Source organism: Stigmatopora argus, chromosome 1 (genome assembly GCF_051989625.1).
Source record: "Stigmatopora argus isolate UIUO_Sarg chromosome 1, RoL_Sarg_1.0, whole genome shotgun sequence".
NCBI lineage: Eukaryota > Metazoa > Chordata > Actinopteri > Syngnathiformes > Syngnathidae > Stigmatopora > Stigmatopora argus.
Window position 1 is genome coordinate 3,889,698 of NC_135387.1, and position 20,402 is coordinate 3,910,099.

The 20,402-nt window shown below is 41.0% G+C and overlaps 1 protein-coding gene across 3 annotated transcripts in view; it reads left to right on the top strand.

The window, feature by feature from the left end:
- Positions 1-20,402, top strand: part of cacnb3a (calcium channel, voltage-dependent, beta 3a) — a 50,915-nt gene that overhangs the window by 24,277 nt on the left and 6,236 nt on the right. Inside the window, exons 3-13 of one of the 3 annotated variants that reach the window (XM_077616326.1) lie at positions 3,647-3,766; positions 6,607-6,729; positions 6,803-6,918; positions 7,142-7,221; positions 7,310-7,329; positions 7,454-7,531; positions 7,719-7,777; positions 7,855-7,955; positions 8,036-8,187; positions 12,202-12,297; positions 16,744-17,092. In XM_077616326.1, coding sequence (XP_077472452.1) covers positions 3,647-3,766; positions 6,607-6,729; positions 6,803-6,918; positions 7,142-7,221; positions 7,310-7,329; positions 7,454-7,531; positions 7,719-7,777; positions 7,855-7,955; positions 8,036-8,187; positions 12,202-12,297; positions 16,744-17,058 — 1,260 coding nt within the window. In that variant the 3' untranslated portion in view covers positions 17,059-17,092. The remainder of the gene's footprint in view (positions 1-3,646; positions 3,767-6,606; positions 6,730-6,802; positions 6,919-7,141; positions 7,222-7,309; positions 7,330-7,453; positions 7,532-7,718; positions 7,778-7,854; positions 7,956-8,035; positions 8,188-12,201; positions 12,298-16,743; positions 17,093-20,402) is intronic. The other 2 variants (XM_077616173.1, XM_077616244.1) reach the window with 2 other exon arrangements.

The window sequence follows — 20,402 nt, forward strand, 5'->3', positions numbered from 1 at the left end:
CACAGTTCCTCAGTAGTCTGGAGCTGAAGACAACAGTAGCAGAGTAGAGCCCCTCGGCTCCGTTGCTGGCAAGCGCCGACAGATCTTCCATATACCATGATCGAATGGTATGTCAGAAGTGTTGCCTCTTCTCCCGGCACTTTTGTCCAGCTCCGAATCTCCGGCGGCACCAAGGTGTTGCTCTTTTCTGCTGCGTATTGTAACAGCTAGTCCCATGTGTGTGACAGCGTAGGCATGGCTGAATGGTTCCAACAAAGAAGTAGCCGAAAGAAGCCAGGCTCACAGAACAAAGAAAGTTGCAAAAACATTAAAGTAAAAAGTATAAAGTACAAAGTAAAGTAAAGAGGAATGTATTAAGAAATCTTAAAATGTAATTTAAAAAAAGATAGAAGGGCTGTAAAACACGAAAAACATAAGAACATACAGAGCTACTGTCACTGGCTTCCGCGTGACGGCGCCATCTTGAAATAATAATAATATATAACATATATGCGTCTAAAACGGTGCGTTCTTTGTGTGTTTAAAATTCAGAAATAGCGCTCGTTACTGACACTGCGGCTAAAAATACGATGCGCCATATAGTCGTGAAAATACGGTATATATATATATATAAATATATTATATATGGATCAATATTGAGCCGCAACAGCTCTCGCAACTACGGCTTACAGCCCCGACTCCATTTCCGGTGCGCGGTGAATGCTGAGATATATAAAACGGCGTTGCATTTCGGTTGTGCTGTATCTAGCACATTAATTCTATGTCCGTCGTCATTCCCAGTGGAAGTCTCAACTGTGGTCCGAGCTTTCAGGAAGGTAGAAATTACTGACTCGATTAATGACGACTTTGGTTGTTCAACATGAGTTATTATGCTATTGCTGTGTCACGAAAATACTAATACTTTAACCTCAGAGTAAAAAAAATGTTGTTTATTCATGTTGGGAGTGAATGGAGTTGTCAGAAAGCTGATTTGTAATCTATTAATAAAGTTTGGCTGACCTATCTGACTGTTTTGTTGACATTCCCTTTAGCGCAGCACCATCTAGTGGATGCATAACGTAACCCCAGCCTCTACTGTAGACCCGTATAATGTGGTGCGGTAGACCAGTGTAATGCGGAGCGGTATGCCTTTAAATGCGGTGCGTCTTGTGTGTGTGTCAAATACAGAAATAGCACTCGTTACTGACACTGCGCCTTTAAATGCGGTGCGCCATATAGTTGTGAAAATACGGTACTTGTGTGTACTATTGCTTGCGCGGGGCGCCGCCATGTTACCGTAGGTACGTGCTCTGACCATAGCGTTTACCATGTCAGCACACCACAATAGTTAAGGCTGATCGAAGATCTTGCGGTCGATCGTCAAAATATAAACCTTGATACCTGCGTAATGTGTATGCTATTATTGCACCCAGTGACTTGTTGAACACTACGTAGAGCGCTCAGGGCATATTTCCTGGTTGTGCTTACATTACTTCCTTTTTTAATTTGTCTACGTGCAAACAACACTCTCCCTTTTGGAACACAGAAAGGAAACAATTGTACATTTGTGATTATGAAATAAAACTAAATTCCGGTTTGGTTTTTATTTTTTTTCCATCGAAAAAAAATCGAGATTTTTCCACATTATAAGCAATTTGGCCGTCACATCTTAAACTGGTAAGAAAATTGTAATTCATGTCATTAAAAAGCATCGGGTTCTCATCAAGATGGACTTTTTTCATTTTTCAAATTGAATAATTTGATATTTTGCAGACATATTAACTTCCTTATGATATTGACCCTAACAATGTGCTTTTGATTCATACAGCGAGGGTGCTGGAGCTAATTCCAGTCAACTATGGGCAGGAGGTTGCATATATAAAATCAGTCCCAATCTATGGAGAAATTGAAGTGTTCAATCCAAACATATATACAACCAAACATACATGTTTTTGGGATGCCAGAATACCCAGAAACAAACAAGCAGGCACAGGGAGAACATGCAAACTTCACACAGGTAGGCTAGAGCCGAGATAAAACCCTTGAGCTCATAACTGTGAGGCGGATGTGCTGTCTACTTAACCACTGTGCTGCTTCAGTGCCAACTATTTTATTGATTTTTTATTTTTTTTTACAAAAATGAAAGAGAGGACAGACATTTGGGCAACTGATTTAAGTCCAGCGTGTTATGTGATTCCCTGCTTTTTTTCTTCTTCTCTACCATGATGAAAAAAGGGTTATGGTAACAGGGCTAGGTGCATGTTGTGGTAGACAAACAATACATTATAATAAAAATGTTGAATTAAAAAAAATCCCAAAGTTACGTGACGGTAAAAAAGAAATAAAACCTCCCAAATTATATTCACTTTGCCTCGCGTTGGCACATCGGTGGCGCCAACACTAACTTTAGCGGTGCTTAAGTCATAATTTTTCTTTTGATTTGACTCCCTTGCACGTGCCACATATACTCATTGATTAGCAATAGCGTAACAATGTTCTAAAAATAATTTTGATACTTATGGTACTTTAAAAGTGATGAATTTTTACCTTTAAATTCTGGGTATAGTTCTCAAGGAATTACATTTAAAAATATGAACTGTTTATGGCTCTCTCGGTCCAGAAGGTTCTCGACCCCTGCTCTAATGGGAAATCAAGAGAGCCTCAAGCAGGATGCAGAACAAAATAATTCAAAATAAAATAACAGATACAGGAGTAAATTTACATTTGGGGAATTTTGTAACATGGATCTTGTTTTCGTATATTGGAACGGTCATCTGCATAATTCAGATGCTAAAACTCTCCCAGTGCCCACTTCCCCATTTCAGGATTTTTGGGTCATGCTGACACCAGTGCTATTCAACAGATAAATACCGGATACAGAAACTGTATTTACATTTTGGGGGATGTTTGATATCGTTTGATGTTTTGTAACTTGGACTGTTTTTTGTATCTTGGGACAGAATGGCTCCCATCAAATGCATTTGATATCCTAAATATGTCGTATGTAGAAGCATTTATAAGTGGAGGTACTACTGTATATCCGTGGTTAGTCCTATATTGTGCTGTATTGTTATACCTATTTTAAGTAATGGTTATATTCTACTTGACTTTCCTTATCCAAGTTGGTAAAAAAAATCTGGAAGGAAGACACAAAGGTGATAGAAAAACCTTGCTTTAAATTTGATCGGGTATACTGATCCCATTTGAAGCACTGTAAACTCGGTTTCCTTCGTTTGATTCATTGTTTTGAACACAGCGCAAAAAACAAACTGGTGTGTCCTTAAATCGCTAAGAATGAAAAATGATCACAGGCATAGATTTTGCTAATGAGAAGTTGTCTGTGGAGAATAAACAAGGCAAAAAAGAATGTTTATATGCTGCACTGTGGGGGATGATGGGATGGAATGGGTCCAAGCAGGAGAGAAGAGGAAGCGGTTTGCTCCTTTGTGCTATATTTGGTCTTCCAGATGATGGTGGGTGTGGGAGAGCAGCACATTGTGTTGCACTGTACACATATAGGCTCACACATGAGCGTGCTGTTGCGGGGGACAGCTGCAAATAAATGCAAACCCTAGCACACTAGAATTGGCGTCATTGTGGAAGCTGCAACGCGAGTGGTATAATGAGTACATAAAGATTCTTCCATTGCCATCACATTGTCCCCCAGGGTTCAGCTGATTCCTATACCAGTAGACCATCGGATTCCGACCTGTCCGCCGAGGAGGACCGCGAGGCGTATCGGCGTGAAGCCGAGCGCCAGGCACAACTTCAGCTCGACAGAGCTAAGGTGGGACATGCACATATTTTATACAAGGGAGTGATTTCTTGTCGTCATCAGTGATAATTCAGAGTTGCTTACCTCATTCGCTGCCATCGAAGACGGTTGCTGCAAGTTCTCCCAGTCATAATGGATTTGCCGTCTCTCAGCATCAATGACAGCCACTTAAAATGATATTAAAGCTGCTAGAACAATAGGGATGTTATTTATCTATTTTTCCCATTTCTTTCAGTGTAATGAGTGTTAAAATGCCAATGTCACTTATTCAACAACATTAAGGGACTAAGAGCAGTGGGCGGCCTGGTGGCGCGAGTGTTTAGCCCGTCGGCCACACAGCTCTGGGGTCCTGGGTTCAAGTCCAGGTCGGTCCACCTGTGTGGAGTTTGCATGTTCTCCCCGGCCCTGCGTGGGTTTCTCCCAGATACTCCGGTTTCCTCCCACTTTCCAAAAACATGCATACTAGGCTGATTGGACACTCTAAATTGCCGCTAGGAATGGGTGTGAGTGTGCATGGTTGTCCGTCTCCTTGTGCCCTGCAATTGGCTGGCCACCGATTCAGGGTGTCCCCCCGCCTATGGCCCAGAGACAGCTGGTATTGGCTCCAGCACCCTCCGCAACCCTAATGAGGCTAAAGCGGTTCAGAAAATGAGATGAAATGAGATGAGTAAGAGCAGTAGGAAGGTTATTGAGCTGTTTCCATAGTTTCAGTACTGTAAGTAGTAATATGCTAAAGTTGCTTGTCAATGGAAAAACAGTTCATTTTTAAAACAGATCTGGTTCGTCGATCATTATCACTGGATGTTATGTTTTAAGTGATTAGTTAACAAATAGCCCCAAATGGATTAAAATAACATATTAATATGAGGATTCAAACGATTTATTAGTCAGATTAATTTTTTATTTTTCTCAGAACAACTACTACATTTACTAATATGAATTGCGTGTTTGAGTATGTGGATTGTGAATTATAGAGTGATTTTATTGATGAGAAAATGTCCAGTAACTGCCAATGGCGAGTCACCACATATTCTTGCATTAACAATATATGAAATCTAGCGTGCAGGATTAAAGTTTCATAGAGTGCATTAGACCTTAAATCTATGACTTGTTACCTGTGTTGTAAGCATTTGTGGTGACAAGCCTTTAGCCCTTGGAACAGATTTGTTTACAATTTTAAAATCTGATTTTTTTTTGTCAATGGGAATCCAAACAAATTTGGTGTAGCTTTGGTGCGTGTGCGGTGAAGCAGAGGAACGGACCCAAATGCAGGGAAGGTTGCAGGGAGGGGGAATGGGGTGGACTCATTGTTTTGATAAGCAAAAGTTGTTCACAATAATAAAGCCAGAGCTGCCAACCTCCGTCGAACCCATTTCAGGAGTACCCTTGTCCCATTTCTGGGGTATTTCCGGGGTGAATGTGATTCACGCAAAATCGATATAAAATGTAAAAAAAAAAAAAAGTGTAGGACAATTTAAATCTGATAACTGTTATTATCATGTTTTTACATTAATTGAAATATTGTGTTTTTGTAAACCTTTGAAAAAGTACAGCATAATGAAAATTAGTTTATCTTTGTGTTTGGGTCCTTCTACGTGTGTTTTACAGTCAGTAATTCCACCATGTGTCACACTGTAGTCGCACAGGCATGTTCTACAATGTGCAAATGTCAGTGCTTTTGGAGACGGCGTCAAAATGGGATATTTCTTCAAATAAGACGCAATAATGTTCTACGAGTGTCTGGATGGCATATTGATAAGACTTACCAGTGCTGTGTACACCTACTTCCTTTAGAACAACCCTGGAAATTATAGGATTTGTTTCAAAACAAAACACTGGTGGTTTAGTCTTAATAATACTTACTTCCCTTATGAAAAAAACGAAAATGTTAAAGCGATAGAGGCTACCCATGCAATCGATTGCCACGCTGAAGTCGCACAAGACGAATCATTCGTCAGAACTTGTAACTCGGATGATTCACAATACACTTGTGTTACCGAATTCTTCCACTTTACATTGCAGATGAATCAAGATGCGGAAGCCGTAGCGATCGTGTGAATTTCGAGGCATTTAAATTGGAAATTTGGTACTTTTTCGAAATGGTTGCTTAAAAAAAATTGTGAACATTTTGGGGGATTTCCGGAGTTTAGGGAGGTTCTCCGGATTCCCAGAATTTGCGTTCCAGAAATTCCAGAGTAGTTGGCAGCCCTGTAAAGCTCTAAGACAAAACACAGGAAAGTAGCAATAAAAAGTATAATCAAACTTACGTGGACCAAGTATCACCAGGAGAACTGAACATGAGCATGACAACGCAGGAAAACGGAGACGGTCTGACTGGGGGCAGCCACTGAGGAACGGTTTAGGCCACAGGTGTGGGTAAGGTAAACTATTCCACAAAGGCCCACAGATGGCGCAGGTTTTAGTTCTAACCCATCAAGCAGGCACCTTTTAACCAATCTGCTGTCTTAGAAGTGCAATCAGTGGCTTGCAGTCAGGTGCTTTCTGTTTTAGTAGAAACCTCATTGGTTAAACTCTTTTGGGTTTGAGCGGTTGGAAAAAAGACCTGGAGCCCCTGCAACCTTTGAGGACCGGTTCTCCTATTCCTGTTTTAAATTGACAGACGGGTTTATAAGACTATCAGAGGCAGGTAGGTGACATGAGAGGCAACGAATAAGGAGAGACACCAGTTGAAATAACGGGGTAATCACAAGGACAAGTCACAGAGAGGGAAAAAGACAAAGAAGAAAAAATCCCAAAATAAACACAAAGAGCACCTAAACCTTAAAGGTTAAAGGCCACGCTGTCGTAAAACAATGCCATCTTTCACATCGGGTGACTTTGTTTTTGTCCAGTCCAAACCTGTAGCGTTTGCAGTAAAAACCAACGTGAGTTACTGCGGCGCTCTTGATGATGACTGTCCCGTACAAGGAGCTGCAGTCAACTTTGATGCCAAAGACTTTCTGCACATCAAAGAAGTAAGTGAGTAGTACTCTTATCGAGAAGCTCGATCTCAGCATTTAAACGGGACATGTTTGTTCGATGTAACAGAAGTACAGCAATGACTGGTGGATCGGCCGACTAGTCAAAGAGGGAGCTGACATCGCCTTCATTCCGAGCCCACTCAGACTAGAGGCAATGAGACTAAAACAGGAGCAGAAACAGAGGTATTTTGCTTCTTGGGGATTATTTCAAAATTAGGTTCATTACTTGTATGTAGGAATTAGCCTCGGCATGACAGTTCAAGGAATAACAGAAATAAGACAGTAATAAAATAAAATTGTGTTAAAAATGTAAAAAAAATCAGAAATCAGTCCATAATGCGTTATTCAAAGTGAACTCATATTTTGTTCATTTTTTCAGTGTGTAAAATTTTATGTTTCACTGCAGGAAAACAGGCGGAAACTCTTCCAGTTTAGGAGACATGGTAACTGGAAGCTGGAGGACCACTCCACCATCTGCAGGCGAATGTAAGTACTTGTACAGCTTTTTTTTCTTCTTTAAAATACAGCTTGTGATTTACCTGAAACAAATTAATCACGTTTTTATTTTCAAAAGCTAAACTGAAGCAAAAACAGGTAGGTTTACCCCATAAACACTTTTCGGATTTGAGATGTACCCCCGGCCATCAATGTTCACCAACATTTTGAAATTACTGTCATACATTTAATCAATCTCCCTGTGTTGCCTTTTGTACATCAGGAACAGGTCCCACCGTATGATGTGGTTCCCTCCATGAGGCCAGTGGTGCTCGTGGGACCATCACTCAAGGGTTATGAGGTCAACACTGTTTTATAAAATAAATACAACCATCCTTCTGCTGTTACTTAAACTTTTTACCACTAGTAAATGTCCAAGCCATTTGAAGTGGGAGGGTAGGATTGCACGTCTAGCCCCATCAATGGCAGCCAATAAGTCAATGATAATAACTATACATTAAATGGTAGTTTATTCTCTCATCCTGTAGGTTACAGATATGATGCAGAAAGCGCTTTTTGACTTCCTAAAACACAGATTTGAAGGAAGGTCAGTAGAGATTAAATAATAATATTGGTCTTTACAAATACTGTACCATGTTATTGCCACTTTCACTGAAACTGCAGGATCTCCATTACCCGTGTCACTGCCGACCTGTCCTTGGCTAAAAGATCTGTCCTTAATAAAAGACCCATCATGGAGAGGTCCAACACACGCTCCAGTCTGGGTAAAAAAAATCTCAATCAAAAGCTTGATTCTTCTCAATACACAACAATTTAATGTGGAAACTGTTTGTGGTGGACTCAGCGGAGGTTCAAAGTGAGATCGAGAGGATATTTGAGCTGGCCAAAACGTTGCAACTTGTGGTTCTCGATGCGGATACCATCAACCACCCCACACAACTCTCCAAAACCTCCCTCGCTCCCATTGTTGTCTACGTCAAGGTTTCCTCACCAAAGGTACTGTCTGCAATAACTTCTTTTTACCAATTGTATCCATCAGCAGCTTGCAAGACATGCGGAAATGGGGCTGTGTCTGGATGTACATCACAACAAAGCGCTATCGATAATACACAATGTAGGGTGTTACCGTATTTTCTCACATATAAGCCGTATTTGTAACTCAAAAGAATGATGACTGAATCAAGGGTACGGCGAAATGGCTTATATGCGCACAAGACTTACAGCGTTGCTATACTCTTTTTCACCAATAGATATCGGCAAATTAACATTTACTATTTGTTGGTTATTTTCTGTTTTGCAATAAGAATACAACCATTACTGGATAGACTACTAACTTCCTTATGATATTGACCCTAATAATGTGCTTTTGATTCATACACTATCTCAGAAATACCACGTGCGATGGTTTTTCTTAAGATTTTCCCTTCAAAATATGGTAATTTATTCCAAAACAAGTCCCCAAATTTGCGTTTTCACAATTTCCGCTAAATTTTTGGATTTAAAGGCACTCTTCGGTCATTATTATTTTATAAATTGACGAAATATATTTGAAGATAATTGCTGAAATTAAGAGCACAAACCTAGAAAAAATGAATACAGTAATACCTCGATTATCGCGGTAAAGTGAAAATCCGCAAAGTGGGGTCACCCCTATTAAAAACAATATACCGTATTTTCACGCCTATAAGGCGCGCATAAAAGTCAAATTTTTTCTCCAAAATAGACAGGGCGCCTTATAATGCAGAGCGCCCTTTGTGAGCGCCGAGCGGGAGCGCTCGCGGGGGCGCCGAGTGGCTGGCGACAGCGCTGGCTACCGGAAGCAGCTTATTTCCGGGTTCCGGTGCGCAGTGACTGCTGGGAAATATAGTTCTTGGGCGCTACACCCACACACTAAAAACACGCTTTGAAAAGGCAACGGAAGCAAAACTGAGTTCGGCAGTGCTTTATTTGGACATTTTACAATTTACTCAAGTCATCATCACCTTTAAATCCCTCAAACTCCTCATCTTCTGTGTCAGAATTAAACAATTGCCCGAACGAGCCTTCCAAATAGCCCCCCCCCTCTCCGTTCTCAGAGTCACCGTAATTTCCATGTGGCTCCTTAGAAATTATGCCGGCTTTGGCAAAAGCTCGAACAACCGTGCAAGCAGACACGTTCGCCCAGGCGGCAACGATCCATTGACAAATCGTAGCGCAAGAAGCCCGGTGCTGTGTTCGCCAGCGATCATCCACTGCTCCCACGCCGCTCGTAACTTTGATTTGAAAGCTCGGTTGATGCCGATGTCCAGCGGCTGTAATTCTTTGGTCAAGCCTCCGGGAATGACGGCGAGCTCTGAGTTCATTTTCATAATCTGGTTTTTAACCGTTGCTGTGAGATGGCTCGCCGTCTGTTTTGATTTGCGACTCCATGCGTGCTCGCTATTGCGTATCGATGTTAATCCATATATAATATATATGCGTCTAATGAAATGGTGCGTGCTTTGTGTGTCAAAAAATACAGAAATAGCACTCGTTACTGACACTGCGGCGTAAAAAACGATGCGCCAAATAGGCGTGAAAATACGGTATGTATTATTATTCAAAAATTGTTCAGAGCTGAGTCTTAGTAGCAAGAGTGGCTTCTGGTTCTGAGTTTCAGCGTGGATTTTTACATTTTTATTTATATAAATAAATAACTACATTCTTCAGTGCTGAGTCCTAGTACCAAGCGGAAGACAGGGGAGTTGCTTCCGCTTGCGAGTTTCAGCGTGGATTGTCACATTTTTATGAACTTAAAAAAATAATTAAAAAATGAAAAATAAAGAAGCCGCCTCGTGGTGTAGAGGTTCACTCTCCTGACTTCGTTGCGGGCAGACTCGGGCTCGATTCCTGCAGGCGGCGGTATGATTGGGAGTGCGGAGGGTCATTTGTCTCTCTGTGTGCTCTACGACTGACTGGCGACCAGTCTAGGGTGTAGTGTGCCTTTCGCCCGAAGACAGTTGGGTTAGGCTCCAGCAACCCCCGCCACCCTTTTGAGGATGGCGGTATGGAAGATGAATGAATAAAAATAAAAATTCCCCAGAAAAAAATCCACAATGTAGTGAAGCAGCGATAACTGAAGCGCGAGGTAGCAAGGTGGCACTGTACTAATTCTCTGAGTTAGTATAGCCAGAACCTGTTCTGTTTGTCGCAATATCGTCTGCCTCAACTTTTTGTAAAAACCATGTGCTTGTCAAGTTCGGTGCCTTCCTACCTTCTGCAATCTGCAGTTTTATGGACAGCGGACTAACTTCACTGAAATGTGACTATCATACTAAATGAAGTGGCTAATAAGGTAATGTTCACGACAAATCAGTGAACCTATAAAAACCTACAGGTCACAGGTAATCTACTTGACCACTGAGGACGCACTTCCCTTGAAGCCCACCCACCTGTAATCTTTGTGTCAAAAACATGAATTTGGGGGGTAGGGGTGGATAAATCTGAAAATACAGAAAGTGAATTTGGAGTAAATTCACAAAACCCGGGAGCTCATTATGCAGATGCCGCGTGAGAGAGATATCAGTTTCGCATGCAAAAAGACAGGTGGCGCAACCATGAAAGTATGGTATCTAGACTAGAGCAAAGGTCTGGGCACCGTAACCATAAAAAACAGGAATTGCAAAAGTTACATTCTCACCTTTTGTGCTGTTTTTTCTCCTTCCTACTATTGCCTTATGCATTTTATCTTGGGTTTTTAACATTAACCCGCACAAGGGACTAAAGATTGAAATTAGCCTTCGACTATAATCTTCCATATTTACATGTATATGTTCATTAGTATGTATTCTCCCTTTATTAAATAAATCAAACTCATTAATAATCTTTAAAAGGGCAACAAAATCCAGTGTTTAGCGCATCGGCCTCATAATTCTGAGCTCGAGGGTTCGATCTCAGGTCCGTAACTTCCTTTGTGGAGTTTGCATATTCTCCCCGAGCTTACGTGCATTTTCTTCGGATACTCCAGTTTCCTCCCACATCCCAAAAACATGTATGGTAGGCTCGTTGGACAATCTAAATTGTTCCTAGGTAGGAGTGTAAGTGTGATTACTTGTCCGTCTCCTTGTGCTCTGCGATTGGCTCGCCACCACTCCAGGGTGTCCCTCGTCTGGTGCCCATTGTCAGCTGGGATAAGCTCTAGCAATCCTTGCGAGAATGCGTGGTATGGATGATGAATGATTGAATTTTTAAAAGGATAAAATACCATTCCGCTTCAGACTAAGTGAGAGAAATACTCAGAAACACAGCTATTTTTGTCCTTCTGAATTGTATTATGGCTGGTATGGTTCAAACATACATGATTGTGTTGACAGAGAAGACATGGTAATGGAAATTGTATCAATACTAGTAAGTGTTGGTAGTTTGATTGACTGTTTTCGCGGGAGGGCTGTGGTTTGAGCACAATCAGCCGGACATGCCTACAGCTTTTTAAATTCTTTTTTGCATATACGTACTCATTTTTATTCATGCAAATTTGGCAGGCATATTAACAACAGTCATTACTTTTGACCAAATGAATCAAATTTTACTTTGACTGGACAGTGCCTTTAAAAATCATTGCCCAATTAGTTTGCATTCGCTAGCTTCCTTTAGCTTCTGCTTGTTGACACAATTGTCGTCGAGGTTAGGGTTTTTAATACAGTTAGGAATAGACCACCTAATAGTGACGCCCTCATTTCCAGATGTGCCCGTGTCTTGCAGGCTGTAGAGCTAGCGGTCTGAAAACTGGTCCTCGAGGGCCGCTGTGAGTGCAAGTTTTTGTTCCAGCCGATCCAACACAAACAGTTTAACCAATGAGGTTTCTACTGAAACAAGAAGCACCTGATTGCAATTCACTGATTGCACTTCTAAGATACCAGATTGGCGGAAAGGTTTCCTCTTATAGGTTGGAACGAAAACCCTCACTCACTGCGGCCCTTTCTGGAATAGTTGGCGAAACAGACCCTTCTCTTTTTAATAGCGACACTATGTGGACAAATGCTTCCCTTTTAGGTGCTTCAGAGGCTGATCAAATCCAGGGGGAAGTCTCAGAGCAAGCACCTGAACGTACAGATGATGGCAGCAGACAAACTCTCTCAATGCCCCCCTGTGAGTGGTCTATCGTTATCCATTCAGAAAATGTCAAAGAAAAATATGTGCCTAATGATCCAGAACCTGGTGACAACTAAATTACATTCATAATTATATGCATGTATTGATTTACCTGTCAAGGTGAATGGTGGCAATGCTAAAAGGCAGAAAGCAATCAGGAATTAACAAATGATTTTAATGATCCTGGACAACAACGGGAAATGTATACAGAGATGACAATTAAATTGATTCTTAAAAAAGGAAGGAAGAGAAATGGCTCAAGGTTTCCTTTGGGAATTGGCAAATTAGGAATTCCGCTAAATGTTTGAACACCCCGAGTTATTAAATATACACAGCAAATAGTCCTGGATGCCTTTGGAGCTGTTCAGCCGTGCCTCCGCTGTTATGCGCGCAGGATCAGCTATGAGCAGTGGACGATAGTCCCGGAAGAAGAGGCGACGCTCTAGACCAGGGGTCACCAAACTACAGCCCGCGGGCCGGATACGGCCCGTCAGCACATTTGGCCCGGCCCTCTGAACAATACCAGAGACACTATCGGATTTTTTTCGTATTTGGCCTCCAGAAAAAAAATCCTAGCTTTGGCGTGGGTCATGTTGATGATTATTAGGATATTAAGGATTGGATAAGCTTTCCCTGTCAAAGAGAGAACGGAATAATGGTGAAAAAGTTAGGTAAGAGAAAAATTGATTCAGAATGCAGGGTATTTAACCTGCAGTTGACAAACGATTATTTTTTTGTTCAATGCAAAGAAAAGGCTGTTTGTCACATCTGTCAAGAGTATTCAAAGAATACAATCTTCGCCAACACTGTGAATCCCGTCACAAAGACAAGTATGATAGCTTGCAAGGCCAAATACGAGCAGACAAACTCTCAAAGCTAAAAAGTGGACTACTATCTCAGCAGAATACATTTGTACGCCAAGCTCAGCTGAACCAGGCATCCGTTCGGGCCAGCTTTCGGGTTGCTAAACTGATAGCAAGCAGCGGTAAGCCTTTCACTGACGGAGAGTTTGTTAAGAAATGTATGGATGCTGTCGCAGAGGAGGTGTGTCCCGAGAAGAAAGATGCATTTAATGCCGTAAGTCTGTCGGCGAGTACAAGCACCAGACGCGTTGAAGAAATTGGGAGTAATAATATAATAATAATCGGACATAGGCCCTGTCGTCATTATCACAACACAAAAGCCTACTTGTCATCACACGCAGAAACTGCGTGTGACGAAATTGATGGTGCTTCTCCATAAGCTACGTTTAATCGGCAAAAGACCTAATAAGTGTAAGTTACGGACTTGTAATTTGTCATTCCGCTGTTGAGGATACAGGTCGCTTACCTCTCGCTTACCTCTCACTGTCTTCCACTTACCTTTCCTCAGTCAGCTAGTAGGAGGCAGATCACCAACCAAACATCTGTTCATATACCACAGAGCCGTAATGTATACCGTAATGTATATGCCCAGCTGCAGCAGAAGACGAAAGAATTTGACTTTTTTTTCATTAGCACTGGATGAAAGCACGGATGTGCAAGACACAGTGCAACTGCTCATTTTTATTTTTATTATATGTTCCATGGCTTTTTTTCTATGAAGAACCCAGAGAGAGTTATTTAGTTATTATTTATTTCATAAATAGTGTTATTTATTTCCTGTTTTTTTCTGTGAAGAACTCATAGAGGGTTATTTAGTTATTATTTATTTCATTAATAGTGTTATTATTTGTTTCCTGACTTTTTTTCTGTAAAGAACCTGGAAAGGGTTATTTGGTTATGTGTGGCTTTCCCGAAAACAATAATTTTTTTAAGCTCCCCTACGATCGTCACACTTTTTCCTGTTACAAACTGACACCGGCCCCCCATCAGAGAAGGGAAAAGTTATGTGGCCCTCACAGGAAAAAGTTTGGGGACCCCTGCTCTAGACCGAGCATTCCATTATTGTTATGGGAGCGTGAGATCTCTCCCCGGTCAGATGGAGAAGCTGTCGGTGCTTGCTGGGCTGCAACGGGAGAGTTGTGTGCTTTGAAGCCCCCCCCCCCCACCGGCCTCTCCAATGCTGCTTATCAGGTGATAGGACAGCTTCGGAGGATCTAGGCATGGAAGATGATCACCTCCAGACCACGGAGGGCACTGTCCAGATCATCTTGAAAGAGTGATTATGGATATTTAACCTCAGTCTCAGTCTGCAGAAGGCCCTCACCTTGTGGACTTCCTGTGTGTAGCTCCAGTTTTTTACCTAGGTCTTCAATGTCTTCTGTGTCTGTGCTTGCTACTGTCTTGCTACTGCAACCAAGGAAATTTCCCGAATACGGGATGAAATAAAGTTCTATTCTAATCTAGATTAGATTAGTACTTTCATCCCATATTTGGGAAATTTCCTTGGTTGCATTAGCAAGACAGACACACAAGACATTGTAGACCTAGGTAAAAAAAATGGAGCCACACACAGGAAGGAGAAACATGGAAGTTGAGGTTCCATATGAGTCCGGGCACTGGGCTGATGTCGTTGCACCTATATGAAAATAGAACTCCCTCCACGGCTAATTGACGGCTATATGGCGCAGAGGAGCAAAGTGGAGGTTTAATTTTCCAGCCGGTCGGCCGGTGGGGAGCGAGCTCTGCCCTGCAACCCGGCCTCGGCCGGAACAGGCAGCGACAAGTTTTTGGGAAGAGGATGCCTTCCTGGGCATTCTTATTCATAAATGAACTGAAAATGCCTGGATTCACACGGATCGAATGTGTGAGATGCTGCTGGCTGGCTTCATGGAAAAGCCGGCCTGAATCAACAAGTTTGACCGTCTTCATGCTTTAAAAAAAAGAGCAAATGTTTTGACTGATTCGTTTATAACAGACAATGGTGCTTTTAAGTCGTTTTGCTACCTGACATTTCGATACCGCGCTTAGTCAGGCGAGTACAGTAATCCCCTGAATATCGCGGATAATGTAGACCAGACTTAGCCACAAGAACCCAAAATGAACCTAATACAACTAAGAACAAAGCTTTGCTGCCTGTTTACAGGATGAGCAACCAGAAGGCCTGGATCATGAAAGCCTTCACAAACTGTTTCATTCTGAACGCAAAGCTGTACCTCGCTGAAAGGGCTCCCCTTCAAATACTTGGACTCAAACTCATTAATTAACCAGTTTTTTTATTTATAACAAGCAGAAAGGAACTATTTTCACTGTGAGTACAGTACTTTAAGTATTTTCAATTTTTTTATATATAGATTATATTTAGATATTAATTCATTAGTCTTTTAATATGCTTATAGCTGTAATATTTAATAAATACACTTCTTGATAATTTAACTTCTGTATTTGTATTTCTGTATAGGCGCAAAAACATCTAATATGGTAGTAATAATAGGGGTGATCATATTTCCTGGTTTCTCGATGATCGTGACCATGTCTGGTCTACATTATCCGCGATATTGAAGGGATTACTGTATATGCCATTATGGGCAGATTACCCTGAGGAAACCCATGCAAGAACATGGAAACTCCACACAGGTGTTATGAACAGGCGTTCATAGTCGGCTAGCTGAACTGGAACTTTAAGGTTGCGGGGAGTGCTGGAGCCTATCCCAGCTGACTCCGGGCCAGAGAAGGGGGACACCCTGAATCGGTGGCCAGCCGATCACAGGGCACAAGGAGACCGACGACCATGCACACTCACACCCATACCTCGGGGCAATTTAGAATGTCCAATCAGCCTACCATGCATGTTTTTGGAATGTACCCGGAGGAAACCCATGCAGGGAGAACATGCAAACTCCACACAGGTGGACGTGACCTGGATTTGAACCCAGGACCCCAGAGCTGTGAGGCCGACACGCTAACCACTCGCCCCACCGGGCCACCCTTAATATGTTCAAGATAAAAGATCCCTTAACGAGCAGCAGTGAGAGGTCGTTTATGATAGGTGTGGCTGCGAATTGAGCAGGACACAGCAGGCAGCAGAGAAAGAAAATAAGCACTCCATCTGAGCCAAAATAACACAGTTTCAAATGGATTTCTTCATATCGGCCGATCGGATAAAAAAAAGGCGAATACCGACATACGTCAAATTGCCAAACATCCATTTTCAAAGTAACACATTTGTACTCCCTATTTAAACCATGAATATGGAGGTGAAAATTGGGAATCAGGGAGCATCTTATATGAAAGAAATTATAAAATTCAACGATTTTAAGGCAGTTTTAAGGGTACGGCTTATAAGCAGAAGCGGTCAATATGTGAGAAAATACGTGTGTATATCTCATCTCATTTTCTGAACCGCTTTATTCTCATTAGGGTGGTGGGGGTGCTGGACCCTATCCCACAACCATGCACTCACATATTTTTTTAATTTTATTTTATTTTTTATTTTTTTATTTTGGGGTGGGGGGTACATATGCCAAAATGTCCTGTTTGAATTGTTTGCTGCATTTTCCAGATTGTCTTCTTTTGCCTTCAGGATTTGTTTGATGTTATTTTGGATGAAAACCAGCTGGAGGATGCTTGTGAGCATTTGGCAGAATACCTGGAGATATACTGGCGGGCCACTCATCTCCCAGGCACCACCCCACTTAATCCTCTTTTAGAGCAGACCCTTATGAGCCCTCCGTCCGCCATCTCCAGTCTCCAGGTGAGCTGCCCTGATCTCGTCTCCTGGTCTCTGGTGTTCCGTTTTAGCTGTTTTTCAACCTCTTTTTATTATCACTCTTGTGTTTTGGATTTAATTGTCTCCGCTTGTGTGTCCTCTCGCTCATCCATGCTTAACATTTTCTGAAATGCAGGAATTAATTGAATGATGGCAACCTTTGGTGAGTAGTAGGGTTTTTCCATACACACTTGTAACACCTGAGCCAAACATGGGGACGACACTGTTTTATTCGTGCGCCACATCCCTCCTCCTCCTTCTTGAGTTGGCAGTCTGAGCTGAATCAACACTGAATTCACCGCAATGAACGGCACATGGAGCCAAAAATGACCAAATCAGCGTGTCATTTGGCAGAATCTCCTCATTGCTCCTCCTTGTCTGTTGAGCCGTTTCCACGCATGCCTCGTAAATGCGCCTCCCCTCGCAGTGGCATATGACACTATGTGTGTACTTCTTGTTTCACAATAATAGTGATAAGACCAAAATGCAGTTTGTGTACTGTACACTAACACTTAGTATTTCATAGTAGCCCTTCATTCCCTTCATCTCCACTCTTTCCTTTGGCATTTAATCTGTTGTAACAATGTCTGTACGCACAGACAAAACTGTGCAAACACCTAATCAAAATGGGCTTACTTTACTAAAAAGAAATATTACATTCAACACTTAAAAAAGTTGTTTTTATCCATTATTGCCCCCCTGCTGGCCACCAAAACTAATGTTGCCCTTGACATTTCACAAAGTCCACCCCCCAAATTAACCAATCAAACATCCTACCCACGTTGTTTAGCAAGCATGATTCGTCAAACTCTCAGATCCCCCATTATCTAATTGATTCATTTGGTGGTTTTGAGATCGTCAACTGCCATAAAACTTTACAATGGTAGACAAAAATGATCATACCAATGTCCAAAATGGTGAAACAATGTGCTAGTAGAATATCTAAATCGAACAGGAAGGACCCTATGAGTTTATTAGTAGAAATGCGGTTCTGTAACTTCCAAAGGCAAAATAAACAACTGGATTAAACAATATGGACGTACGACATCACTTCCAGCTAAATGTCCAAAATTTATTTCCTACGTATTCCCTTAAAATAAGATTAAGCTAAGGCCAGAAGCTAACTAGCGAACTTGTCTGAATTGTTTTAGTGAAGGCAAGGGCATTAATAAAACTAGATATGAAACTTCTGGTTATTATTGAATATTATATCTTAGTAGTGTGTCATCGCTATAACATTTAAGTATAGCTGTTCCATTAGCTAAAGTTAGCTAACTTCATGTCTTGACCTTATTTTTTGTTATTTGGACAAAACATTTTGTGAATCGATACCTGATTAATCTAACGTTGAGCTGGGCAATATAACAATAACGCAAATTATCGTGAAATAATTTTTGTCAACAAAAATATTTATAACTTTTAAAATTTGATAATTTTAAACTGCAATTACACCACCCGACCACCACGGAGAATGGGTGTGCTGTTGCGAGATGAACGCTAGTTTCAGACAAACGCTCAGGAGAAGAAGATTATGAGGAAATGTGTTTTAGCATGTTAGGAATTGACGCAAAAGGACAATAACACGGCCAAAATAAGTGATTATGAGATGCAGGACAACAACGAGCCCACCCACTAAAAGATCCAAGTGAATTCTTCCTGCCGTTTTCTTTCTTTTTTTAAATACCTGTGCGCAAAGAGCAGCCTTATCGAAAATGTCCTTAACCCACTGTCCTCATTTGAAGAAAGCCTGTTATATTTTTCTTACTTGATATCAAGGTGGTTCCCCATTTTATGTAAATGTTCTGCAAACGTTGCAAAAATCTAAAACTTGTTATCTTGGGTTAAAATGAATTACGTTAATCCAACTTTTTTATTTTATTTTTTTGTAAATGGCCATTTGTGACATAAATTTAGTCTTTTTTTAGTTTGAAATTAGTCTGCTTGCCAATGGTGATTATGTCTTCAGTCGATTATTTTATTTATTTCATATTGCACAGCAACTTTTGGTTTGAAGGCAAATTTATAAAAAAAGTTTCTGCAGGTTTTATTCTTTACTTTTCATAGTAAAGTTTAAAGTTAAAACACTCAAAAAGAAAAATATATCATATATACTGTGTATATATATACACTATATATATTCATTCTGAAAAGGTCGACCCTCCCCATGCTCCATCTCCATCTACAGAACAACAAAAATACTTTTTAAAATCATCATATTTCATGTTCGTAATTCGTTCCGGGACTGAGCTCGTATGACGATTTACTCGTAACTCAAATGAACGTTTCCCATAGAAATGAACTAAAAACAAATTAATTTGTTCGAACCCTCTGAAAAAAAAACCAAAACAGGATATTGGATTGAAAAAACTTTATTTGTTATAATTCGCCATCCTTGAACAAAGTAACAAATAACTAGTGGTTTAATAGTACTTAAATGTGTTTAATAGTACTAAAATTAGACAGATTTCGCGGAGGGGAGAAAGAGACGGACAGAGAGAGGGGGGAAGACTTTTGCACGGCAACGCGCTCGTAACATAACATGAACAACTTTAAATGAACTTGGATTACGATGCAGAGACACTCAAAAATAATTTTGATCTAACCTTACACTAAACTTAATTCTAATTTTGTTTTAAAATGTGATACCTTTCTTCTCCCGGGTTGGCTCTATTTGCTCCGCCTCCACCCTGACTTTCAGATGCAACCTATCGAGGGTTGTTTGCTTTTGTCTTCCCTTCAAAATACTCCCAAAATGATGCACAAAAATGTCCTTACAATAAAATAACGCACAACCACTTGCCAACGAGAAGTAGTATATACGCCATTCGCACTGACTAACGGGAAAAAAACACTGAAAAAAATGCAACGCTCCGCCCAGTGCTCGTAGAGAGATTACACGAGGGAGTTGCGACCAGAGAGACAGTGCCCATGATGTTCTTATGAGCAGCCTCTCGCGTCCGCTGTATACTCGTATATCAAAAATTGTCTCGTATCTCAAGATAAATATTTGTCCGAAATTTTACTCGTATCTCAAATTGCTCGTATCTCGGGGCACTCGTATGTCGAGGTACCACGGTATATGTCTGTCCTTTTTTGTACTTACATTTCCCGCTGAAAATAAAGTTGCGAACAAATTAATTAATTCTTTTACATAAACATAAAGGGAAATTCTGTGGCAAGTAAAATTTGAATGTTTTCCTACTCCAAAATAAAAACAAATAAATTGATTCTGATCCTCAGGGAACGGCGTGATTGGGCCAGATTTGACATAACGCCATGGCGTCAGGGACATCAATAGTCTAGACGTGTTCTCTTGAAGCAGCCAAAGTGGCTATAAGTCCTTCTTCACACGGTGTTTGCATTCTTTTGTCGCCCTATTTTTGTTTTCATCCACCAAACACGACAGCTGTCACGAACAAGAAGTGTGAAGCCACTTGTTGAGAACGGCTCCATATCATCATGCTACTTTTCCA